The sequence below is a fragment of the Alexandromys fortis genome, unplaced genomic scaffold (genome assembly GCF_014885135.2).
Source record: "Alexandromys fortis isolate MF-2015 unplaced genomic scaffold, M_Fortis_MF-2015_v1.1 scaffold_47, whole genome shotgun sequence".
In the NCBI taxonomy this organism is placed as follows: Eukaryota; Metazoa; Chordata; class Mammalia; order Rodentia; family Cricetidae; genus Alexandromys; species Alexandromys fortis.
Genome location: NW_026067957.1, coordinates 3,790,174 through 3,818,008, shown reverse-complemented (window position 1 = coordinate 3,818,008; position 27,835 = coordinate 3,790,174). Strand labels below are relative to the sequence as shown.

The following is a 27,835-nucleotide window of genomic DNA, read 5'->3' as shown; positions in this document are numbered from 1 at the left end:
AAGTCCAAATAAATCAAAGACCTCAACATAAATCTAGCTACACTGAACTTCATAGAAGAGAAAGTGAAAAGTAACCTTCAATGCATGGGCACAGGATGCCACTTCCTAATATAACAGCAGTAGTACAGACACTGGTAGAAACAATAAATAAATAAATGGGACCTCTTGAAACAGAGAAGCTTCTGTAAGACAAGGACACAGCCACTAAGACAAAATGGCAGTCAACTGAATGGGAAAAGACCTTCACCAACCCCACATTGGATATAGGACTGATATCCAAAATATACAAAGAACTCAAGAAACTAGACATCAAAATACCAAATAATCCAAGTAAAAATGGGATACAGATCTAAACAGAGGCTTCTTAACAGAAGAATCTCAAATGGCTGAAAGACACCTAAGGAATTGCTCAATATCTTAGCCATCAGGGAAATGCAAATCAAAATGACTCTGAGATACCATCTTACATCAGTAAGAATAGCTAAGTTAAAAAAAAAAAACTGATGATAGCATATGCCGAAGAGAATATGGAGTAAGGGAAACACTTCACCATTGCTGGTGGGAGTGCAAAATTGTACAACCACTTTGGAAATCAGTTTGGCAGTTTCTCAAAAAATTGGAAATCAGTTACCTCAAGCTCTAGCAATACCACTCTTAGGCATATTCCCAAAGGTGCTCACTCTTATCATAGGGACATTTAATCAACTATGTCCACAGCAGCATTATTCATAATAGTCAGAACCTGGAAATAACCTAGATGCTCCTCAACTGAATAATGGGTAAAGAAAAGAAAATGTGGTACATTTACACAATGGAGTACTACTCAGCGGTAAAAAACAATGACATCTTGAAATTTGCAGGTGAAAGGATTGAACTAGAAAAAAAAAACATATTGAGTGAGGTAACCCAGACCCAGAAAGACAAACGTGGTATGTATTCACTCATAAGTGGATATTAAACACAGAGCAAAGCATAATCAGTCTATAGTTCATGACCACAGAGAAGCTAGGTAACAAGGAGAACCTAAGGGAGATGAATCCCCTGTGAAGAGGAAATAGACAAAATCTCCTGGGGGGGGGGGAATGGGAGCATGTGGGGGAGGGGAGGATGAAGGGTAGAACAGGAGGGGGAGGAGAGATGGGAAGGGGGAAGAGAACATGAGGGAAATGGGGTGGCTGAGATAGGGGAAGGACAGAGAGGGAGAGCAAGGAAAGATATATCTTGATTGAGGTAGCCATTATGGGGCTAGCCAGAAACCTGGGACTAGGGAAATTCCCAGGAATCCACAAGGATGACCTTGTAGTTGCTCTGAGCTAGTGGGAACTCACTGACTCTGGATTGTCAGTAGGGGAACTTACATAGTTCCAAACTAGTCCCTCTGAATGTGGGTGACAGTTGTGTGACTTGGGCAGCCTGTGGGGCCACTGGAAGTAGGACCAGGATTTATTCCTAGAGCTTGAACTGATTTTTTGGGGCCCATTCCCTTTGGAGGGATACCTTTCTCAGCCTAGATACAGGGAAGAGGCCCTTGGTCCTACCTCAAAGTGATGTGTCAAACTCTCTGAGGAGTGGGTGGGGGTGGGTGAAATGGGTAGAAAATAGGGGAAGTAGAAGTAGGGGAGGGAGAGGGAATGGGATTGGTATGTAAAATGAGAAAAGATTGTTTTAAAAATAAATTAAAAAGAAAATAAAATTGAGATTCAGAAAGAGTACTTACTGTCAGCAAAGGAAGATGTTGACTTTTTTTCCCCACCTCTGAAGAATGTCAACATACATAGATAAGCAATTTTTGGGGTTGTAATAGAGAGCTTGCCTACCAAGAGGCTTTGGAAGAAGTCTAGTTATCATCAACTGCTTTCTGCCCCTGAATTTCCTGATTATTTCTTCAGCAATCTGCATTTGTTTATTTTTGTCAGTCCCGGGCCAAGCACTGTATTCTTCCCATGGTAGAGTTGGTCTTCATATTCATTTTTTTTTAGTTTTTATTGAGCTATACATTTTTCTCTGTTCCCTTCTTTCACCCTCTACTTCTACCCTGTCCCATGACCCTCACACTTTCAGTTTACTCAGGAGGTCTTGTCTTTTTCTACTTCCCATGTACATTAGATCCATTTATGTCTCTCTTAGGGTCCTCTTTGTTGTTCTCTGGGGTTGTGAGTTGTAGGCTGGTTTTTCTTTGCTTTATGTCTAAAAGCCACTTATGAGTGAGTACCTAATGTATTTGTCTTTCTGGGTCTGGGTTACCTCAATCAATATGTTTTTTTTTTCTAGATCCATCCATTTGCCAGCAAATTTCAAGATATCATTATTTTTTTCTGCTGTGTAGTACTCCATCATGTAAATGTACCACAATTTCTTTATTTGTTTTTTAGGTTGTTTCCAGATTCTAGCTATTATAAATAATGCTGCTAAAAACATAGTTAAGCACGTGTCATTGTGGTATCACTGAACATCCTTTAGATATATAACCAAAAGTGATATTGCTAGTTTTTTTTTTTTTTTTTTTTTTTTTTTTTTGGTTTTTCGAGACAGGGTTTCTCTGTGGTTTTGGAGCCTGTCCTGGAACTAGCTCTTGTAGACCAGGCTGGTCTCAAACTCACAGAGATGCTAGGTCTTGACATAGGTTGTTTTCTAATTTTCTGAGAAATTGTCATACTGATTTCCAAAGTGGTTCTCTATTAGGTCTGTACTCCATTTTTTAAGTTGGATTATTTGCTCTTTTGATGTTTCTTGAGTTCTTTTGTATTTTGGAGATCGGGCCTTTGTCTCTTCACTTTTTGTTTTGGATTCCTGTAAGGACAGCTGCTTGAGTTTTCTCTCTCCCATTATTATTCAGGGGGCCCAGCCTCCTCGTTTTCTTTTGGATGAGTTATTGTTGCTCACTAATAGCTTCCATAAGGAGAAAAGTCAAAGGTATTGCATTCAGGCACAGAGCAAGGCAGAGCTTGATTCCTATTCGGAGATCACACAGGCTAGGGCATCACAGTGGGGATAAGAAAGGAGATACTCCCAGTCAAACCTGATTGTTCCTTTTATGTATTCATCTGAGTAGTTGAGGATCCTGCTGTGTCTTCTTTGTTCTTGGTCAGTCTGGTGGAACTAAACTAAGAAATTCAGCTTTTGAACTGGGAAGCTGATCATATATGACTTTCTATGACCTCAATAAGGAGCTGCCTGGGTGTGGATGGCAATGCTAGAAAATATGTGCACAGCGCTGCCCATGGAATCTGGAAGTGATGCTTGGATTCCGGGCCTGCTCTGCCTTCAGCAGCTGTATGCCTCTGAGCTGGTTCCTTAGCTATTTTCCGTGTCTATGAAGTGAAGGAATGTCTCCAGGTTTGCCAAATGGGTGGTGTCTGGGTGGGATGATAGATGATGACCCTTTACTAGAGATCCTGGTATTAGGTACTGGCAAGTGTTAAAAAATCATTACTATTTCAGTAATACTGACTGTAGATGAATCCATGGTCGAGGTCACTTAAGAGGCAAAGAATTTCCAATGCTTTGTCATAGTTGAGGATCCCACTGTACTTGTTTCAAGTCAACAGTTCTGCTTGATTCTTGCCTGGTGACAGGTTAGAGGAGGGAAACACCTTATAGCATGAAAATGATCCATCCAATTAATGCGTTCTCGCTGAAATCGAATGGATGGTGAGGCTGATTTCGGCCCCGAAGCTTTGTTGCTTTACTGAAAGTATAAGTTAGACAGGAGTGTGCGAAGGATGATATAAGATTAACAGTAACCTCCACAATCACCCCCAAATAGCTGAGAGTTTTGTGCACTTCCTGTGTGCCATGCTGTCTCTAAGTGATTTACATCTCTTAATTATTTCTTCCTCACAAATCAGTCTCCTCTTCAACTCCCATCTATAGACAGGAAATAAGCAGACTCTGCCAGTGTCGCGTACCTTCTCCATCCTTTCCCCTCCATCCGCCATGATCAGCATTCTTGTATGGAGGTGATGTCACTCAGAAATTGGAACACTGAAGACCATACAGACATACTGCATAGAAATTTCAGGTCTGGGGCTAGAGAGCTGACTCAATAGATAAAATCCTTGCTGTGTAAGTGTGAGGACCTGAGTTCACACCCCCAGAACCCACATAAAACTGGAAGCAGTGGTGTGCATATGTAATCTCCATGCACCTAGGGTGAGGGGGAAACAAAGACAGGATAATCTCTGGAAGCTCATAGACCAGATAAACAGCAGCAAAGAGGAGGTGCTGTTTCTAATACGGTGGGAAATGGGGGCTGATGCCTGGGCTTGTCTTCTGACCTCCACGTGTGTGGTGACACATACATACCTGGACTTATACACAAGAACATGTGCGCATACACACACACACACACACACAGGAAGGGATAGGGGTTAAAGAGAGAAGTGCTAATAAGAGTAATATATTATAAATATTTTTGGAAAATCTAGATTAATCCCTGTGTTATTATGGATTGTTTAAGGTTTGGAAAATCATAACGGACTTTTTCATCTTTAGTTGATAGTCTCATTTTCCCCTCCCACTGTGGCCATGGCCATGTGGAAGTGAACTGTGCCTCGGGGAGAACATGGAAACAGAAATCCCTGATATACATCTTATGGGACAAATTAACCTGTTGTATAAACCACTTTGTTTTGTAAATTTCAATCCTCATCTAAGTAAATGTCCTCAACTGTCTAAATTAGGGTATCATCCTTTGCCTCTGTATCGAGGGCATATTCAGTGTGATTATAAAATAAAGCCACACACCCTCCTATGGTTGTTTTGTTTTGGTTTTTTTTTTGGTTTTGTTTGTTTGTTTGTTTGTTTTTCTCTTTGGGAGCTGCCAGCCAGCTTCCAAATAGACACATGGCATCTTATTATTACATATGAATTCCCAGACTTAACCTGGCTTATTTCTAGCCAGTTTTTCTTAACAAATTATCCCATTTACCTTTTGCCTCTGGTCTTTTGCGTTTCTCTCTTCTATGTTCCTTTCTTTCCTTCTTATTCCTGGCTGGCTGTGTGGCTGGGTGACTGGCCACTGGAGTCCTCCTCTCCTTTTTCCACTCCTCCCCCTGCTTTCTTTTCTCCTGTTCTATTTATTCTCTCTGCCTGGAAGCCCCACCTACTTTTCCTCTCTCCTCTAACTATTGGCCGTTCAGCTCTTTCTTAGACCAATCAGGTGTTTTCCATAGGCACAGCCACACAGCTTCACAGAGTTAAAGAAGTGCAACACATCTTGGCACTATTAAGCAAATGTTCCACAGCAGGAATGAATGTAGCACATGTTAAACTCATATTCCACAGCACTCTCCTCCTAACCAACACTCAGAGCTCTCAATCATTTAAAAAAAATCTTCAGTGTGTGTTTACCTTGCGTATGCGTGTAAAAATAAGACATGCTTATGCCATGACATGTGTAGAGATGAAAGAACAACCTTCAGTGTTAATTTTTAACTCTACCTAGGTTGAGACTCAGTCTCTTGTTGACTGATACATATGCCAGGTTACCCAGTTCATGGAATTCAGGGGTTTCTCCTGCCTCTGTCTCCCAATGCTGACATAGAAGCCTCGGGATTAATGGCACACACTACCACATTCAGTTTTAAGTGGCTTCTAGAATCCAAACTCAGGTCCTTACACTTGTGTGGCAAGCACTTTACCCAGTGATCTGTCTCTGCAGGCCCAGTCAATCATCCGTAAAGGCAATACGTCAACATAGTTTTGAATAATGAGACATAACATGGGGATATTGTGAAAATGTAAACCTCCCAGTTCTGAGTATGAATCTCACAAATCCACCATCCTGAAAATTTCATAGTTCATAGTAATTTTCAAAGATACTTTATACTTATATAAACCTATGTATTTGTGACTCTCCATTGTCATCAAATGGTAAGGTAATTATCAGTTTGTCCTAGATCTAGCTCTGCTTAACAAAATGACCTGGAAGGACTCACATAAAAACCAGAGGCAATACATAATTTTAAAAGGCAGCATTGTGTTCCATTATAGAGAGGTGTTGTCTATTATTGATGGTCATCAAGGTTTGTTTGTGGCCTTTTACCAAGGATGTTTTAGTAAATGTGTTTGTATATTACACCTGTACAGCACAGCGTCGCTGGAGTTTTCCTCAGAAACTCATATTGATAACGTTGTGACATCCAGAAGCAGGGTACCAGGAGGAAGAGAAAAGACAGACAGTGGCAGTGGAGAAGCTCATTCTGTGCTTGTATATGCCCAGACATCTCCTGGGGTGCTTTTTTTGATGAGTCTTTTGCTTCACATGTTGTTTCAGACCATTATGTCCTGAAGACGCTTCAGACCCTTTTCCTGGCTGCCCAAGGAGTGATGGATTGATACTGTTCGCGAGATTGATTCACATGGCACTTTTGTTTGGCTTTTGACAGGTTGTTTATAAGAATAATGACATCCGTCTGGAGCTGTCTCGCTTGGCCCGGATTGGGGACACCAAGATGAAAATCTACGGGGAAGTTGTGTTCAAATGTGAGAATGTGGCCACGCTGGACCCCATCAACTTTGAGACCCCAGAGGCTTACATCAGCTTGCCCAAGTGGAACACCAAACGTATGGGCTCCATCTCCTTTGACTTTCGCACCACTGAGCCCAATGGCCTGATCCTCTTCACTCATGGGAAGCCCCAAGAAAGGAAAGACGTCCGGAGCCAAAAGAACACAAAAGTTGACTTCTTTGCTGTGGAGCTTCTTGATGGCAACCTGTATTTGCTACTTGACATGGGCTCAGGCACCATCAAAGTGAAGGCCACTCAGAAGAAAGCCAATGATGGGGAATGGTACCATGTGGACATTCAGCGGGATGGCAGATCAGGTAAAAAAGGAATTAGGACTGAGAATGGATGAAAGCAGTAGCTTCCTTCCCCTCAGGGTTTTATATATTTATTATAATAATCACTTGCATGCTCAGCTGTCCCCTAGTATTCTCTCTAATGGCTGTTGGATTGGAAAATTATATTTACGGACAAGACACCTACCTTGTGGTTAGCTGGCATTCTTAGCTTCTCTATCATTCCACCCAATGGTTTTAATGATAGTTCTAAGTCCCTAGCACCATGAGTGACTTTAGAAGTAGCATTTCTATTCCTATTACAGGGACTGTCATGGTGTGACAGCCCCCTACCCTTTCTTCTCCTCTCTCTTATCACCATGGAAACTGACTGTGACATCACAAATACTACATTGTGTGATTACTCTGTTGCAAGAGTGTATGCAATGATAGCCCTTCAGTAATTGGCAACAGTCATGTTGCTGGGAGGAATTATGACAAGAAAGGAAACAGCAAATTGATTTTTCCTGAAGTCATGTTCAATTTAAAGCCTTCTTTTGGTGTGAAAGCCCATATTTCATTCTTCTGCTCAGACCTCACTAACTCCCCATTCCTCTTCCTAACCTTTTACATTTGGTTTAAAAGACTTTGTTTGTTTCTGTGGCTGCAGATCAAACAAAGTAGCCCCAGGCAGTACACAGCTACTCTGGAAGAGTAACAAAAAGAGGGGTGGGGGTAGCCAGCAAAAGAAAATCTGGGCTTTTGAATGCCTAAGCAGGCTGCCTATCTTTCTAAGGACCCTCTGGCGATGATGGTCATAGTCTATGTTATTAGTAAGGGTGTTTCCCCAAGAGGACTAGTACTGCATCTGAATTTCAGGCTCATCTCCTGATTCCGCATACACAAGACTGGCTTTAGTTTCATTTGCTGTAGTTGTATGGATTATTTCTGTAAACACACAAAAGTCTTCATCTAAGATGTTTTATGTCTAGTTTTTTTTTGACCAGTATTACAAAACGAGAGGTCCACCCCCCAAAAAATAAAAGCTAAGCAGAAATGGCTGAAGTTCCATGGAATGGCAGCTTTTGTGTGTAATTCCCCAGCCAGAGGGATGGCAGAGATGAACGACACTGCCCTCAGGAAGATCTGGATGGGGTCTGGGTAGGATGCAGTCAGTGGCAGATTGTGGCCTTGGATGTTTTACTGACCGGTAGTAGGTTCCTCTATTGAGTGTCTGAAATCTGGCCCGAACCAAGAGGCTCCAAATTAAATGTGCTTGTTGAGCAAGAATGAATGGTTTGTGATTTTTTTTTTATTTAAAAAAGAAAAACACACACAAAAAAATTAATTTCTCTAGTGGCTAAATTTCTCCCTGTCTTTCTTAAGTTTTTCAATGAAATGTCAGCTGGGGCAGGACTAAACCCCTGTCTCAGAATTGTCTATAAAACACTGCTGGTGGTTAATGCAAAGTGTGGAGTTATGCTACGGTTGAAGAGTTTTTTGTGGGATTAACTATGACCTTGCTATGACATAGCAGTGACCCATTGCTGTTCCATGAAGGCCAGTGCACAGAAAGATACCATATGTTTATTTTTGGTTATTCCCAATAGTAATTGTTTTTTCTAGTTTCGTCCTTTTAGGGTTACTGTTGCTGTGATGAAACAGCATGACAATGGCAACCTGGGGAGGAGAGGATTTATTTCTCTCACAGTTCCATATCAGTGAGGACAGGAACTCAAATAGGGCAGGAACCTGGAGGCAGAAGCCCTGACAGAGACCATGGAGGGGTGTAAATGAAGACTGCTTTTTGATTTCCCAGCCGCTGAGACCTGAATAATCACACAGAAGCTATATTAATTACAACACTGTTTGACCAGTAGCCTAGGCGTGTTCCTAGATAGCTTTTCCATCTTGAATTAATCCATTTCTATTAATCTGTGTATCGCCATGAGGCTGTCGCCTGCCCGTAAGATTCTGGCTTCTTTCTTATTGAACAGCTACATGGCGTCTCTTTGACTCCACCTACTCTCTCTCTATATCCCTGTTCAGATTTTCTACCTGGTTTTACTCTGCTAAGTCATTGAAACAGCTATATTTATCAAGCGATAAAAGCAACACATATACAGAAGGCTGTCCCACATCAGAGAGGTGCTCTTTACTGGCATATTCCTCATGATATGTTCAATGCGATTTTTTTTTTATAGAACTCAGGATCACATGCTCAGGGATGTCACCATCCACAATGGGTGGGGTCCTCCCCTATCAACCACAAAGTAAGAACAGGTTTGCTTACAGCCTGATTTTAGGGAAGCATTTTCTGAATTGAGATTCCCTCCTCTCAGATGACTCTAGCTTATGTCACGTTGACATAAAACTAGTTAGTTCAATAGTATAGCTATGGTGGTTTGCATTTTTAGAACTACCAGGGGACCCATCTTCTGTAAATAAATTTGGATTTTAAGAGCCTTAAATTTCATATGTGGAAGCTGTGGCATTAGTCAGTTTCTTGAAGTACTGACGATTTTGATCAAAGCCTATACAATTTACGAAGTAAACAATAATTAGTTCATAAAAGTAATGTAACATTACATTTCAATATGATCTATTAAACTTCATTTCTTTATGAGGATATTTTTCTGGCATTGTAAAACAAGCATGTCCAAATGTGCCTTCTTCCTCAAGCATTCAGAAGAATAACGGGCCTGAAAGATGACCCAGAAAACATTTTAGAATAACTCCTCAGTGGAGACAGTGAGTCTTAAGACCCATTAAGTGCATGTAAAATGTGTTCGGCCATATATTACGAGCACAGGCCTTCTATGGTATGCAATCCAAGCCCCAAATTTCAAATAGTTTCCTCATACTGTCTATACTCGGCAAACCGACAGCATGTCTCTTGTCTCAGTTACTTTTCCGTTGATAATATAAATCACCCGGACTAAAGTGACTCAAGGGAGAAAGGAATTTTTTGGTTTACTATTCTGACGGTTACAGTCAATCATGGCAGGGAAGACATGGCATTACACGAAGGAGACGTGGTGGCAGGAACAAGAGACTGGCCTTTCACATGGCATTCACACTCAGAAAGCAGAGAGTGGATGGGAAGTTGGACCAATCTAGCAAGTCTCAAGGCCTGCCTCCAGCAACTACCTGCTTCTTCCAGAGAGAATCTGCCCCCTACAGGTTCCACAACCTTCCAAACAGAGGATCAACTGGGGACTAAGTGCTCAAACACAGGAGCACATAGGGGATATTTCCCATTCAAACCATATTACCCTGTCAATTGATGATCACATTAGCCCTGTTTGAAGAGCTAAAGAAAGTGGTGTAAGATAAGATGCTAATATACACAAATCTCAACTTCTTCCTTGTTTGAAATAGCAATTTTGTTAATTCTTTGAATAGTTTATACGTGTATACAATGCATTTTAATTTTATCCATGTCCCTACCATCTGCCTCTAGCTTCCTGAGGACTCACCAATCTATCTCTCTGATAACTCTTATTATTCTATTATTAATCATTATTATTACTAATTATGTAATAGTTTCCCCAGTCATGTTAGTGCTGACCATGTGTGCATGGGCCTGGGACCATCCACTGGAGCATGGGAAATCACAACCATAAACTTGATTCTCCAGTCTTCAGCAGCCATCAGCCAATTGCTTCTCAGGCAGGGGAGGAGCCTTGAAAGCTCCCTCGGCCAACCATGCTGGAATTTTAATGACTCCTACATCACAAAATTGTTTTGAGGGAGCAGTCTAAAAAAATGCACTTAAATGGCAGCGGGGTTCAGTGGCAGAGTCAAATGCTTCACCTGTGAATCTCCAGATCCAACACAAAATCAGTCTATAATTTTTTTTTCTTAAATACATTAAATGAGGGAGTAGGTGAGATGGCTCAGTATTGTTAACAGCATTTATGGCTTTTGCTGAGGACCCAGGTTTGAGTCCCAGCATCCACAGGGTGGCTCACATCTATCCATCAGGTCCAAGGGATCTGATGCTCTCCTTCTGATCTCTGGAGGCACTAGGCATGCATGTAGATGCATATAGATGAATTTAAAATACTTGTACATAGAAAATAAAATAAATTAAAATACATAAAATGCTTAAAATCATCACCAGGATATTATGTTTTGTTATGTGGGTTTTTTGAAATACTAAGAACTAACAATGCATATTTCTCTAGGAGACAGCTTCTAAAGAGAGTTAAGGAAAGATTGCCCATTCAGTCTACCCCAATTCCACCCCAGGGCCCTTTATGCTCTTTCCATTCCGCTATCCTGTTGTAATTTGGAGCACATAGCATATTTGCGGTCTCTTTTGATCTGCTTCAGTCCTTAGCTTGCAATGCTTACTGTCTGAGGGAACGGGTACAAGAGCCAGAGCAGAGGCCAACTAATGGATGGCACAGCCCACTTCCCTCAGCACCTACAAAGCAGATCAAGAATAAAACTTAAAAAAAAAAAAAAAAAAAAAAACAAAAACCTGGCAGGATGCTCAGATACCACCATGCTTATAGCTCCTAATTTTTCAGTTCAGGAAACAGAGCTGCAAGGTGCTGAGGGGCCAGCACAGGGTGGAAGTACATGGAATATAGGTGTACTTTTGTTTTCCCAGGCCAGTCACTAGGTTGTAGCTTCTAGAATCTCATTTGACAGAACCCCTTATCTGACCCTCCTGGGACTTAACCTACGGCTCTTGATCTGATCTTTTCTCAACACTTCTTGCCTCTTGGTTTGTGAGCAAACTTCTTCATGTCATCAGGTCATCATCATCATCATAGCTGTGTGTGTGTGTGTGTGTGTGTGTGTGTGTGTGTGTGCGCGCGCGCGCGCGCGCGTGCGCTACTGAGTGCGTATGGATGTCAGAGGACACTTTTTGTGGACTTGATTCTTTCCTTCCACCTTCTCCTGGATTCCAGGGATCAGACTCAGGTTGGCAGGTTTGATCCATAGAAACTTTTCCCCAGTGAACGACCTCACAGTCCCTTCAGGGTTTTGTTAAGTACCACTCTCTGTGGCAGGCATACTCTTTCCCTTGAATTTTGCAGGGCTGGATCTTTTGCAACTTTCTGGCTCAATTGTTCTTCATGTAGTGATGCCTCCACTCACTATACATTTTAAAGTAGATCCTACGAGCTAATCTCATGCCATTCATTTGGCTATTTTTATACCCCCTGCTATTAGCTACATTACCTGCTCATTTTATGACTCTGGGCTCTGCAAAATCAGCCCCGTAGGAGGAAGACTATGCCTGAGAAGCCTAGCACTGTGCCTGAAACTATTACCAGAAAAAGAAGAGTGTTCTTTGTGTATTTAATAATGCATGAAGAAATGCATTCTATCCAAGTGTTGCGGCTCACACTTGGAATTTCAGCACGCAGGAAGCAGAGGCAGGAGGATGGCTGTAAGTTCAAACCCAGTTTAGTTTTCATAGCAAGTACCAGGCCAGGTTGGGCTACATAGTGAGTCTGTCTAAAATCAAAATAAACACACCAGCCAAAAGCAAGAATAACAAAAACACAGTTAAAGGCAATGCTCATAATTTTGATTGATGGATTGGGCAATCAATTTCTTGTCTACAGGATATTCATGGATAGAACAGGAAAGAGAATGCCTCCTCCTTTGGGGGAATTGTGGACCCTTGAAGAGGCTATAGGCATCACAAAGTACCTCCTGCCCCAGGCTTTGTTGCAAGCACTCTATGCATATGCATTTCTTTGATCATCACAGCCGCCTGTTAGTTGAGGGCAATTATTTATCCCTTTGGGAAATGAAAGGAGTCTCCTCTTCAAGACTGTAAAGCTGGTAGTTGGCTGAGCTTGGATTTAAACTTTTCTTGCCCTGTTGCATATCTTATCTCTTGGTGAATATGGTTAGAGAGAAGAGATGGACTGGAAATACTCACTGGGTTTCTTTCTGAGTCATCCTATGGCCCAGGTTATCCTAGCTTCCGGATGGTCCTTCCCGCCAGCTTACAGTCATATTTCTGATTGCAGTGCTCTCTTCCACGAGGCAGTGCTCATTTCTCCACACACCTGCAGAGCTGCTTTTCTGTAAGCAGCTCTAGAAGCTCACCTGAGGTGCAAGAAGGACTTTAACTCACTCTGCGCCTGTCTCCCACTCCAGGTACCATATCTGTGAACAGCAGGCGCACGCCGTTCACCGCCAGTGGTGAGAGTGAAATCTTGGACCTGGAGGGCGACATGTATCTGGGCGGGCTGCCAGAGAACCGAGCTGGCCTTATTCTGCCCACGGAACTCTGGACTGCCATGCTCAACTATGGCTATGTGGGCTGCATCCGTGACCTATTCATTGACGGGCGCAGCAAGAACATCCGGCAGCTGGCGGAAATGCAGAATGCGGCAGGCGTCAAGTCTTCCTGTTCACGAATGAGCGCCAAGCAGTGTGACAGCTACCCCTGCAAGAACAATGCGGTGTGCAAGGACGGCTGGAACCGCTTCATTTGCGATTGCACTGGCACTGGCTACTGGGGAAGAACCTGTGAAAGAGGTGAGTGGCCGCTCCCAGTCTGAGCGGAGTAATACCTAGTCTAAGCGGAAGTGATACATGGCCTAAGGATATCTTTGCTCACCCTGTGATTTTCTGCTTCCAAACAACGGTGCTGGGTTCTGTGGTTTCCCATCTCATCCTTTCTAGTTGTGAATGGTTAAATTTGTTTGGTCACTTAGATGGTAGAAAGGGGAGCTTTATAATATCGCTATGGTCAAATTACACTTTAAATATCTTCTATGGATAGTGAACGTTCTAGAAGTACCCAACTTTTTTTCCCCCTTTAGTCCTTGAATTTTTGCTTCCTTAGTGGTTTCTGCAGGATGACTCCTGGGTCCGAAAAGCATAATATTGAACAAAATGAGTCCATCTCTGTCTTCATGGACCTGCCTGTCTCTTGGGATTAAATTACTTACCAACCTGGTGACTTTTATAGAAGGCTGAATGATGTCATCATGAACATGATCTCTGGCGTCAGCTGGGGTGATAATTTGGGCTGTCACATTGTCATATGAGCTTCACCAAAACAATATCTATTGGTACTTGATTTACTCACTAGTAAAAGATAGGCAACCAGGAACAAACCTCATCAGATGCTGCTTATGATAATGGGTGCCTGAAATATGGAGAGCATTTAGTACGTGTTAGTGACTGATCTATAGTTATTAGTATTGACATCATCAAACAGAAGGTACCGAGGAGCAAGAGATCCGGCATACCACAGGGGTTCAGACAGTATTTCTGCAAAGAAGCAGGATGGAAGAGATGATTTGAAAATGAGTGGGCATTAGTTTGGCAAAAAGGTGGCAGGAAAGAGTGTGTTCTAAACCAGAAGACAGATGTAAAACAGGGCAGAGGGGGAAATATGTTGAATGCTTTGTTTTCTTCTAAACAAAGTCATAATGGAGAGGTGTACGAACGTTGGTGCAGAGGTGAAAACTGAGCCTACAGAACAGGCACAGTGCCATGAATTTCCTCTCCATGCACAGCATAAACGTTTTACATTTCCACTTAACTTACAGTTTGGGCCAAAAAAAAAAAAAGCAAGTTGTGGAAGTTAACAAAAGAGACAACACCAAGACAAGGAAATTCTTGTTTGAAAGTCGTGTCCAGGTGGCAGCTTGCTCTATTTTATAGAGGAGGCACACAAAATCAGGCTGGCTATGGATTGTAAAGAGAAGGTTGTTTTACACAACTATTAAATTATTTTGAGGTCCTCAGTTCTACAGCTTTGAGGCTAGGCTGTACAATCTGTAATAGATGTACTTCCTATTCCTGGGGAGTTTATCATTCACTTGACTAAGGAGTGCAGGTTGTTACAAAAGAAGCAGAAGACAGCCACATGTATTCTGCTAGAGGCCAGAGGAGGAAGATGGGGAGAGGAAAAGAATGTCTGGAAGACATATCTGCATGGTTTCATTGCTGAAGATCACCAGAAATTAAGCTCTTGGGCTGAAACTGTGATGATTGGAGAGACACTGGGCAGGGCTGGAGTGGTGCTGAGGAGTTGCTTTCAAAGAGTGCTTCTTGTGAGCTCCACAGTGTTACTTCAAGAGAAAACAAACCTTCCTGGGCTCCCCCAATTCTCTGTTCCTTTCCGTTAATGATGCTGATACTAATAACCAGTTATAAAGCAATCACTAATATGTACTAAATGCTCTCCTGTTTCAGAAACCCATTTTTCATAATAACGGCATATCTTTCTTACAATCATGCCAAAAACAAGACACAGGACATTAAGGTGAAGGGGAAAAAGATAACTTTCTTGTAGCTTTGGGATTTAAATTTAAATTCAAATCCATTGCATTTTCAAAGCAGCAACAACCATAATATGAGCTCAGATGAGGAGGCAGCCATCTGGAATAGAAATAGGCCACATGTGGTTGCTAAGTCTGTCAAGTGCCTGGACTCTTTCCAAATGTCTTTGTAGGGTAGCCTACCCTGGTGCTGGTTTGGAACGATGGAAAGGGCATTTGACCTCTGGGATGTAAGAGACTGAGTTGATGTAAGCCAAGGTGTTGAGGTGTCTATAAAACCAATGTAAGAACATAAGGTTACCTCAGTCATCTCCTTTCTTCCTCTTGTAACTCACAGGTCTTGTGGTATAGAGGCAGGAAACAGTGAATGTAGCCAGCTGTACAAGGTGTTTATGAGCTCCCCTATTCCAAGGGCAAACCAGTGGGAGATGGTCCAAAATTGGCCAAGTACAGTGAAAGTCACAGCATCTTTTACATTGTCACTTTTGACTAGTCATTAAAAGGCAGCTGATTGGGGATATATGAGGGACAATTGTTCTTGGTACAGTGCAGCCAAGAGTCATCCATTCTGGCCAAATGAGAGGCAGCTTAGCAAATTTAAGACATTTGATCTATACATCACTCAAGTCCCAGACGGTTCAACTGATTGTTTTGTTCCCCCATTAATTGTTTTTTGCCCCTGTATTGTTCCTGACACCATGTTCAGAATGAGTCATTGGAGTGGAAAAATGATAGGACTGCACTGTTAATGAATATAATAGAGCTTTCCAATGACATTGTTTCTCCCTCATTGAAACTGATTCCTCAGTCGAGACTTTTGAGTACGTTTTCTTTGATTTTTATACATTTTTTGAAGCCTATAACCTTCTAAACACTGTGACCAAGAAAAACAACAAACAGGTATCTGGACACAACTCTTACTTTGGATCAGGGGACTATTGTGTGGTCATCTGAAAGAAAAGAAGCAAAGGGTAATGACTGACACTTTTAGTGTGTGGTAAATGTTATTAGCACTGTGGGTGGGACATTGTAGAGCCCATAGGTGGAGTGGCCACTTGCATATGGAGAAACTAGTGGTGGGAAGAAGGAGGTCCAAAGGTTCTTGGATTTTCTCGTTCTTCTTTCTAACAACATTGTGGTACTTTTTACTTCTGATCTTCAGAATCTGTAGGCATTTCTGATGAGTAATAGTGAAGGAAGAGTGTTTCACATTTTCTTTGTACAGGACCATGTGCCCCTTTGGGTTAAGGATTCCCCATGGATCACAATACCAGCCTGATCACAGATAATTCTTTGCTAATTATTTCTCTGATTTTTTCCCCAGAAGCTCCAACTTTAAACCTAAAATTAATCATTTGTACTAACTATTGTAAAATGAAGAAAATTCCCAAGGAGGTGTGCTTCACTGAGCCTAAAACAACTGTGTGATGGCTCACTTATATCAGTTATCTCACAATAGGAATGGTGATGTTAGGAACCAATGTGTATAGAACTGAAAAAATAAGAGTGTAGTGATGAAAACTTCAATTCAGGGTTGCGCATGGTTCAGGTATGACACTAGGTGAAAATTGCCAGCCATCTAACTAATATTGGTTTAATGGCCAACTCTACAGGAAAGTTGTCCTCCCCAAATAACAGAATAAGGCAAGGGAACTAGGAAATATGTAAGGGTTGAGAGAGACTAAGCTAATTTTCTTGGGTAGCTCTCTACCTAGTTAAATCAGACCATCTTTGTTTCTGACCTTTACGAGACAGTTCTTTCTGCAGAGAGAAGAACCTCTAAATACTGACTTCTAAATATTAAGCTGGTATGGAATTTAGCATTTTTTCAGGATGACTTGCCGCTATTTTAAAAAGATATAGACAGAGATGTCCATCATTATTATTTTTAGCCATCATAGTAAGGTAGGAAGCATCTCTGCAACTTAAAAGTAAAAGCTTTAGTAACTACTTAATTGCAATTAGTTACATTGAAAACTGGGAAGATAACCTGTTCTTCTATGAAGTCCTATGATATCTTTTTAAGCATTGATTCAGTGTGTGTGTGTGTGTGTGTGTGTGTGAGAGAGAGAGAGAGAGAGAGAGAGACAGACAGAGAGAGACAGAGACAGAGAGATACATAGACAGAGACACAGAGAGAGAGAGAGAGAGAGGGAAAGAGAGAGTGCTAGAGCATGGAAGTCAGAGGACATCTTGTGGGAATTGGTTTTCTCTTTCCATGTGGTTTCTGGGTTGTAAACTTTAGTCATCAGTGCTTTTACCACCCAGGGAGCCATTTTGCTGGTCCCCATAATGTCTTTTCATTTTTATTTTTTTAATTAATTAATTTTTTTTATTGAAAATTTCCACGTCCTTCCCTCCTCCCACTTCCCTCCCCTCCTCCACTTTCCCTCTCCCTCCCTCACCAGTCCAAGGAACAGTCAGGGTTCCCTACCTTATAGGAAGTCCAAGATCCTCCCTGTTTCCCCCAGGTCCAGGAAGGAGAGCATCCAAAAAGACTGGGCTCCATAATGTCTTATAGTGGATAAAAATACCCTTGAATCTGTCTTATTTTTGTCCTGGAATTTTCCTTTATTGGAAAGCTATGAATTCTTGACCTTCTTTACCATAAGGCAGTCTGCTTTCCAATGTGGCTAACTTGTTAGTTCAGTTGGTAAGTATTCTAATAAGGCAAGTCAGAGAACTCCATTCCATAGTAGACCATCAAGCTAAATCTGAGTCCGTTGCACATCCTATGCTCATCTTTAAAAAGCTTTGTATAGATATAGGTGGCATTCATTTGGGGGAAAAGTTCACACTTATGTTAAGAAAAATAAGCTATGGTACAGTGTTTAGAGGAAAATGAGCTCATGATTCAAGGGAAGAGTTTTAGAGTCAGAGAGGCCTGGAGTCCTGTGTTGATTCTGTTACTAAATAGCAAGATGACATAGAGGGCCTTGGTCCACATCTCGGTTCTTTACCTAGGAGATGAGAATACTAGACTTCCTGACTAAAGATTTTTCTTTCCCCTGAAATCTCCAGAACTAGCCATGACATCCAGGAAGTGGAGCCTCCCAGGATAACTATGTGGGAAACTGTCAATCAAAGGATGACTTTAGAGAGGAAAACAGAGCATTTCTAGGGACCCCAGTCACCATGATTGAGACCCTCTAACCTCCGGGTTCTGAGATTTCTGATTCAGAGTTTGCCTTTTGCAAAAACGAGAACCACCCTCTTTCAGAGTGCTGTTTTTGCTTTGTTTTGTTCTGTTTTTTTTTTTTTTTTTTTTTTTTTTTTTTTTGCCCTACAATGATCTGCTAGTTACCTGGAATAGTTGGAATAGAATAGGCCAGATCACACACATGTACCTGTTAGAATGATCCCTTGAGACATTTGAGAGCTCAAGCCATCTCACTGACTTTCTGAGATCCTAAGGTCAAGAGCCTGATGATAACAGGTATTTTTAGTTCTTAGGCACAGAGGTTGCCTGAGTACATGAATGTACTTCAGTGTTTTCTCTTATTGAGTTTTTTTTTTTTCCCTAAGAAGAGTAGGTCACGATAATGAGGAAAAATTCAATGCAATATCTTTCCTATCCTGCCCCCATTAAAATACTGCTTTTGCAGAATCATGGGCCTTTCCTTGTTCAGATAAGTCTTGTTCACGTAGGGCAATGTTCATGGTAGATTACAACAATTCCCAAGAGGGAGGATGAAGTTCAATTTTCAAGTGTTTCAAAGGTGAAAAGTCAAAGCCTTCTATCTAAATCCAGAGACTAGATTAGATTTTTCTCAGCTAAAATTGAGACTTGCTTTTTATATTTTACAAATATTAAACCCTTCCTTTTAATTTCAAAGCCCTCTCTACTTAAGGTGTGACGAAGACACAACAAATGGCAGAGGCCATTGTGGATCCTTTACAGCTTCAAGCTTCACTCTCTGAAAAGGACTACATGCTGGAAAACAGTGGTTCTCAGTCTCTGGATCGCAACCCCTGTAGGCTCACATAGCTGACATTTACATTACAATTTATAACAGTAGAAAAATCACAGTTATGAAGGAACAACAAAATAATTTTATGGTTCCGGGTCACAATCAGCACAGTTGTATTTGACCTTGGAGTCCAGAGCTGCTGCTCCCCCCACACGAGTTAGCTATTCTGACCAGAACAAATGATAAAGTGGTATGTCATGTTGTCACCTCTTACTTTCTAATTCCTATGATTACCCTTTGAACTCTCATACTCTGGAGATGACATTAAAGTTTCAAGATTCTGTCTCAATCCCCTCGGCTACATTGTAGGTTCATGGAGGATGCAGAAACATGAGGAACTGTATTAAAGGGTCACAGCATTAAGAAGGTTGAGAGCCACTTAACAAATAATTAGACATACATTAAATAATTCTTGAAAAATGCAAGAAGGTATCAAGAATCAGGAAAAATAAAGCTCAAGGCTTAAATGCAGTTAATGACCATTGAGTCAGGTGTGGCTAGGCCTTTCCCTGTTTTAGGAATTTGGCTGTGCTTATGTACAGATATAACCAAGCTGTGTGAAAAAATTTTCCCACTGAATATCATATTGAAACCTTGATTTTACCTCCTAATTGTTTTATTCTTTTAAATTGATTTTATTGAGTTATATATTTTTCCCTTCCCTCCCTTCTTCTTTCCTCCCCTCTTACCCTCTCCCATGGTCCCCATCCTCCCAGTTTACACAGGAGATCTTGTCTTTTTCTACTTCCCATGCATATTAGATCTATGTATATCTCTCTTAGGGTCCTGTTTGTTGTCTAGGTTATCTGGGGTTGTGAATTGTAGGTTAGTGTTTTATTTTTTGTTGTTTTATGTCACTTTGGAGTGAGTACATGTGCTGAAATAAAACATTAACTGTACTCTTAGAAATCAAGTGATTTTGTGAACATTAATTTACAAAATCATGAAATTAGGATAGATAGAACATACTTCACCCAGGAGTCTTGGATTTTGTTTACCTGTTATATACATGTGCCAAAACCCAAGGATAAAGATATGAGGTCTCTTAAATGGCATGTTCCAATAGGGGAGGATGGCATCAGAATCTATCTCTGATCTTTACTGAGGACCTTCTTTTCAGTCAGCTCTCTGGTTGAGCATGAGCTACTTCAGTGGCAGTAATAACAGCAATACCCACAGTAAAGTCTGCCTGGCAAGGCAGAGGCACAGGCTGCAGTGAGGGTGGAGGGTGTCATGTGACTGTCACACATAGATAACTAAAATCAGGACATCAGAAAGAAATATGGTGAGTAGATTGCATTGGGGTCATCTGTGATTCATAGTCATTTTGGCAGATGGAGAATTAGTAACCCAGGGAGGTGATACTCCCTTATCTTGGAGTTAAAAAGTAGTTAGAATTTATGCCTCCTTGCTCCTATTCCATTTCTTTTTGCAACACACTGTGAAGCTTTTTCCCCTCATGTATGCAAAAATCTGATTCCAAGATCAATGAGGAATAGAAACTGCGTGAGGTACATTCATGAGCTCGTAATCTCTGCCATTTGTTATACACATATTCATTCTGGTGGCTGTATGTGTTAGAGCATTTCAGGTCTCTGTTTTATGTCTCTGTCCGCACACTCCCTTTGGTGCTCTTACTCACTGCCACAGCATCAAAGGTCATGCTTGTACCAGTGATGTCCAAATTGGCATCTCTAGCCTAGGACTCTTCATGAAAATTCAAATTTCTATAACCCTATTTTCCTCTTTAGCATCTCAGTTTAAAAATTGATATGAAAACTATAATCTGAGCCCTTCCTCCCTACATCAAAGTTATTTTACCTTGTTCCTCCCGTCTCAGTAAATGGCATTACCATTCTCTTTGGGCACATTTTTTTTGTTCCATTTTCTCTAAAAACTAAGTCCTGACAGTCTTTACATGAAAGCATCTTGCTTCGTGACAGGGCTAAACACTGATATTTTCTTTGGACCACTAGATAGCGAGTGGAACATGAAAATGAAGATGTCAAATTTGCCTTGTGGCATCTGTAGAGTATTACAGTAAATAACTAAAATATCTGCACATTCAGCACCTTCCTACCTCCACTAACTTTAGTTCCAGTAGCCTTGGGTTTAAGAGGCTAGGGAATGAAACTATGACGCTTGTTATTGAACCCCAACATTGGCCCCGGAACTCAATAAACAAGTCTTCAGATTCTTTCCACATCATGAGGAATGTGGCCCTGAAGACACAGCCTGGTAAAGGACGCGTTTCTGTGTCCTCCATGAGCCTACAATGTAGCCGAGGGGATGGAGACAGAATCTTGAAGCTTTAATGTCATCTCCAGAGTATGAGAGTTCAAAGGGTAATCATAGGAATTAGAAAGTAAGAGGTGACAACATGACATACCACTTTGTCATTCGTTCTGGTCAGAATAGCTAACTCGTGTGGGGGGAGCAGCAGCTCTGGACTCCAAGGTCAAATACAACCGTGCTGATTGTTTCCCCTTGTCTCCGTGTCACCAAGGAGAGCTTTTGCAGTATACCTGTGTTCCCTACCTCCCGGGATATCCAGATCCTTTATTTAGATATATGACCTTGATATAGTTATTTGGATCCTCTGGCCTCTCTGTTCTTTCAGAATAAAATGAGGCAATCCGGTTTCATGCTCTCTTAGGGCCCTTCAACACTAAAACTCTGAGACTCAAATGTCATCAGCTTGGCAGTGTCCCTTCTGTTTCCAAGTAGAGGGATAAAGGTGAACGAAGGGCAGAACAGGACTGCGAGTCCCTGTGCCTTGCAGTCTGCGGAGCTCTCTTGGTCAGCATCCTGGCTCTAGTTATATCAAGGGTACAATCAAAATTTTACTTTTCTAATGGATTTGCCCAAGAAAATGAATGTTTTGTCTTATGATATGACCTTTAGGCTTAGGCTACAGATATTAATTGATAGATTATTAAATATAACCTGGAATTTCTTCAGAGAATTAAAAAGCTGTCTCTATTTTGGCCCATTTTTTGTGAGCTTTTGATCGATAATGATACGTATCTGAAAAAGGGGTTTCCTGTGAAGTATGCATTGAGATCAAAACCCCAGTTTTTCTCATGCATAGTTTCCTATGTCATTTACTGAGTCTCTGGTGACATCCAGCATACCCCTCACATTCAGGCTCCTCTTTCTCCTCCAGTTCTTCAAGTGTCTCTTCGCCATGACCAACATGTGATCTCATGAAGATGTATCACGGTTCATGAATAGCATGACCTACAGTGATTCCTCTTTGTTGATATCTGAGAGACTCTGATTATAGTGTTCTTCTTGTTCCAAAGGAGAGGTTGAGAATGTATATTTTTCTTATTCTAAAATTAACAGGTAGGGACACTGGAGATATTTCTTGCTTTTTAAAGAAGTCTACCATACATTTGCATCCAGACAGAGAAATGAGAGATTCAGTCAGTGGTTTGGTGCAGTCTGTGAGAATTGCTGATACCTTCAGTGGCCACAGTGTCCCCAAGAGCAGGGATGTGATAAACATTTACATCCCTGCTTGGTACCTTTGTTACTGTGTTTGCTAAAAGCAGCTTAACTACTAACAGACATCTGCCTACTATAGTACAATAAATCGAGATGCTGCTAAATTATGAGTAGCAAGCGCTTCAAAACACAGCACAAGGGGACCATTGCAAGCTTTTCTATCGTCGCTGGCTTCATGGTTCCTTTCACAGATAGACAAATCCTTCTTTGTTCCAGTTTGGATGAAAAAGAAAGTTAAGAGACCTCGTTTTTATTGAAAGGAATTATACATCTGCTGTTTGTTGGGTCCTTAATATGCCCTGGGCCATTTCACACTTACATCCTTTCTGCAGATGATATGATATTATTACCACTCTCTAGTTGAACCCAATTCATTACAAAGTACTAACTATGTGCCCGCTAGTGTGTTTAATATGAGGTAGATTAGGATTCTCTTCATAAAGAGATCATAATTGTCTGGTGTCCAAGAAAGGTGGTATTCAAATGCAGAGAAGAATTCCATAGGAAGCATCCAAGATGAGATAACGCTAGAGCTGAGGTTTGGTTGCAGAAGTAAGAAATTTGTTTCTTAAGACTAAAAATATATTATTCCAAGCAGAAGGAAAAATACACAAAAGGCTAGCATGTTCATAAACATGAGAGCATGTTGCACTGGCACTAAAAGAGACAAGAGATCTGACTGAGCTAGGGAGAATGGGAGCCAAGTTTGGATACTCACCTAATGGAGGTGGAAGGGACAATGTCAATAGGACTTAGACACTGATAGCTCCTATTGGAAGGTTGCTAGCAGTAGATGAAAACAAGGGTATGTCCATCAATGCCCAGTGTTCTTGTGGCTGTCTTGATCTTGGGAGGAGTGAGGAGGAACAAGGCCACCATTAAAGAGATGCAGCAAGGAGTCTCACTAACACCTGCCTTGGTGCCACTCTGTGCTTGAGTTTTCATACCTACACTGAAAATACTGAGAGTGCCTCTTTAGCTGCCTTACTGGGCTGCTCTGTTATACAACACAGTATCCCCAATGTGGCCCCCTCTGCAGCAGAAATTTAGTAACTTGACAATGTGGAAAAAAAATAAATTCTGGAGCTTCTGGGTCTTTTCTAGTTTCCTCCTCTTTCAGCATATGATAGCAACCGGAGTTTAAAAGCAGGAAGGGAGAATCCCGACGGCACACCACAGTGTACTTTTTTCTTTAGATTTCAAATACAGACATGTGTTTGCATCTGTTACTGTTGTGGCATGCTCAGTGTAGCTCTGGCACATACTTGGTGGGAAAATTAGCGACACCTTGTCCCTAGTCATCTTGCAGAAGTGTCCAGTTTTAAGATTAGACCAAAGGATCCGTTCCTTAAAAGTGGGAAGTCACAGTTTTAATTTCTTCCCACTCTGTGCCCTCCTTCACACTTCACAGCATTGATGGTAGCTATAAGAGCTGTATATGAATGTGTGCATAAGTCATGCGTATAGTTTTTCCTTTCCTGTCTGATATAGTCCTCCACTTTATTTTTTTGTCGGTTCTATTTTAATCCAATATGAAGTTAGAGGGAGCAAGAGTAGACATGTAATCCTTATGAATAATGCACCTCAAACCCCAAACCTAAAACTGAGTTGGTCCAAAGAAAACTCAACAGAGTATAAAAGATGCCAAAATTATGTTATCTCGTCAGTAGAACAAAGGTGTGACTCGTCAGTAGAACACAGCCACTCCGACTCTCAGTTTAAATGAGGAACTGTGGCCTCCAGCTAGGGATTGAATGGTCCAAATAATAGAATAAAATCTTCCTGGATCTGCACTTTGATTATACTAGAGTTGGATGTTCTGAAGCAAGAGTATCATTTGTGAACGTTCTGTGACGATATATGTTTATGTTTCTGTGATTTAGTAAGCAGTAGAAAGTGCCATTAGAATGCTCTTCAATTAGTCTCCAGTAGTTCATTCTCTTTGGTAATATTTATTTGAAACTTTGGCAACTGACAAAGAGAAAAACTATATGAAGGGAAGATATTTTTTTTCTGTCATCACCCATCCTTTGGCACCCCACAAATGACAAATAAACTCAGCCGAACAGAAAGTATTTTGGGAGTATGTGTGAGTCAGGGCTGAGAAGCCTGGGTATGAATGACTCTTGAAAGACCCCCTTCTGTGGGCTGTTGGATGGCTATTTCGCTGGCAAGTAGATGCAATCTTTCTTGGAGAAGATCATTTCATGCTTCTTAGCATGTTTAACCTTTACAGCAAGGTCTTCCCATCAAAATGACAATCCCCAACAGTGCTTTCTAAGAGGCTAGTAAATCAGAAACCTTATGAAATCTGTGGGATTAGCATGCCCCCCTTCGTTGTTCCCCCCAGGGAAAGAAAGTCCTGTGCCTTTCAGATTTTAATCTTCTCCACAGGCCCCTTGTCTGAAATTTCCTGCTGTGACCTGCTGGTATTTGAATATTATTTTCTTATAGTTGCTCATGGCCACATACTGGCACCAGCTAAGTCTGGCCCATCTTTTATCACCATCAGCGATGTTGTAAGAGAAAGACAACTTCTCAGAATTTTTTTAAAGTTGAATTCTTTGCACCCCTAAGACATGCTTTCTGGGTCTGGGTCTAATGTCACTATGCCCGTGATGGCAGGGTGAAGCTCAACGTCATCATCTTTATCCAGCTGTCTCTGCTGTCTTTGTCCCATTGCTAATCTGAAATAAAACCCTCCCCCCCACAAATAGCCCAGCATTGCAACCTCTATGAAACAGAACACTTCTGATGGAAATTCACAAAGTCAAGACTATGTTGGGAGTACAAACAGCGGGAGAAATTAAATGACAACCATGATAATCATACAAGGGATAGAAGTACTTATTGGGATTTCGGATAGATCATTTCCTTTACTTTTTACTTGAGTTATATATGCACTTATATGCATATATACCTATAAATAAAGGATCTCCAAAGTTTGGGGCCTAATTCAGTATTTTCTGCATACATTTCCTAAAGGTTTTATGGGAATGTATTCCAGAATTCTATGATTTATAGTAGTGACTTGAAGTAGGCAGCTTAATTATTACAATAACCATAGAAGAGAAATGCTGTTTTCATTGTTAATCTATATCTGAGGAATTGGGGTCAAGGATAGTCTAATTTTCCCAAGGATGAATCAATAAGACTACCCCGCTAGAGGACAGTTCAGCTGGTCTTCTGGGTCTTTCAGCCCTGAGCCCGCACTTTTCTAATCAGCATTCTCTTATTTAAGTGAGAAGGGAGCTTGCTCTTTCATAAAACAGTGTGTCCATTTATGTTGAAAATCTAAAAAAAAAACAATATTACATGAACTGGTCTCCTCCTGAACTGGTCTCCTTCTTCTTTTCTTTTTCTTTTTTCTTCTTCTTCTTGGCAAGCATATTTATTTACAAAAGTACAAAATTTCTCCCTTTTTCTAATGCCTTCCTTTTCTCTTGATTCAGGCTCCAGAACCCCCAAAAGCCCTGGCAGGATGGTACACATTTTCAAGCATCTCTCTCAGGAGGCTGAAACAGGAAGATCAGGAGTTCAAGGCCAGTGTAGGATATGTACTGAGTACAAGTTCAGCCTTGGCCATAAAGCAATACCCTGTCTCTAAACAAACCCAACACACACACACACACACACACAGAGAGAGAGAGAGAGAGAGAGAGAGAGAGAGAGAGAGAGAGAGAAGAGATCAAAAGACAAACCCATATGAGCACACATAGCCCAGGTGCTTTGACTTGAACACTAGGGATGATAGAGTCAATCAAGCTTAAATCCTCAGTTAAAGACAAATATCCAGTCTGCGGATGTTTAAATTCAACCACCGCTTTTTGCCATTGGAATTTCCAGTCATTCTCAGGATAAACATCACTAGTTTCTTTAACCAGCCCTTACTTGTTTTGCTTTGGAGTTCCTTAATAATCCAGTAGTCACTAAATAAAGTCAGGCAAGAGAGGAGGAGGCTATGTGTTCACTGAAGTGGAGAATGGCTTCTTGTTGAGCAACCACTGGGGAGCAAGCCATGCCTGTCTAAGCTACAGGAGTGCATTACTGGAGTGGTAATCAGATGGGCATTAGATATCACCTCGTGTATGGTTGGGTACCTCTGTTTCCTGTAGGAGTCATGTTTGTTTGTTATCTTGAAAACATGCATTTGGTCCACAATAGGTAACTTATTACCTCAGCTTATTTATCCATGTGGTCCTACACTGAGTGTAGTTAAATCACACATTTCAGAAGTAAAACCAAATGTAGATTTACATGTTGGGACATCTCAGAATATCACGGATGGAGAAAATCTAGTCTTGCCAAGTAATATAGGATCACAGAATGGCAGAGCTGGTCAGGACCTTAAGAAGTCAGCTATTTTGCTGCTCACAATTTATAATGGAAGAACTGAGGTCAGAGTAGGGGATGTGATTTGCCATTGTTTGGGTAGTAAATAGAAACAGAAGGATTCCCAAGTCAGCATTTTGAATCCTAGTCCAGCGCTGTCTAAACTAGATCACTGTCATAAGGTCCTCTTGCTTATTATGCCTTTGAGCTTGTCTCAGAGAGAGAGAGAGAGACCTTAGAATAGTGACTCTCAGAGTCTGTACATAGCTGTAAATCTTTATGAATTTTCACATTTAATAGCCCATCCATTTCACGTAAGCTAGGCAATTAATTCACAGTAAGAAACTTAAGGCCTCTCAAAATCTCATTACCAAACCTTGCATTATCAACAGGTCTGTTTGAAAAGAGATTTGCAAAGAAGCAGCCTGAAAATGCATATCTGATCCTATCCCCAGAAAAGAAAGTCCCTACAAGGCTAACGTGAAGTAGAGAATACAGGGTTGTACTGGAGCCATCAAACCAACTGAAATTTACAGTCAGAATAAATAAAAAGGGAGCCAGGTGGTGGTAGCACATGTCTTTAATCGTGGCACCTGGGAGGCAGAGGCAGGTAGATCTCTGGATTGAAATGTGCCGGCTTTGTCTATGTAGTAAGTTCTAGGACAACAAGAGCTACAAATAGAAACCCTGTTTCAAATACAAAACAGAGCAAAAAGCAAACAAGCAGAACAAATAAACAAAATCACCACCAGCAGCAGCAGCAACAAAAACCTTATCCAGACAATGTTGGCACAAAACTTCAATCCCAGCAGTTGGGAGGCAGAGGCAGGCAGATCTCTGAGTTCAGTGCGAGCCTGATCTACAGAGTATCCTATTTCAAAACAGCCAGGGATATACAGAGAGATACTTTCTTGAAACACACCCACGTTTTCTCTCTCTCTCTCTCTCTCTCTCTCTCTCTATATA

General features: G+C 41.2%; 1 protein-coding gene across 6 annotated transcripts in view; it reads left to right on the top strand.

Moving 5' to 3' along the window:
• Nucleotides 1-27,835, top strand: part of Nrxn3 (neurexin 3) — a 1,514,195-nt gene that overhangs the window by 454,235 nt on the left and 1,032,125 nt on the right. For all 6 annotated transcript variants that reach the window (XM_050152455.1, XM_050152454.1, XM_050152457.1 and 3 more), the window contains 2 exons: nucleotides 6,390-6,828; nucleotides 12,916-13,299. In XM_050152455.1, the coding sequence (XP_050008412.1) occupies nucleotides 6,390-6,828; nucleotides 12,916-13,299 (823 nt within the window). The remainder of the gene's footprint in view (nucleotides 1-6,389; nucleotides 6,829-12,915; nucleotides 13,300-27,835) is intronic.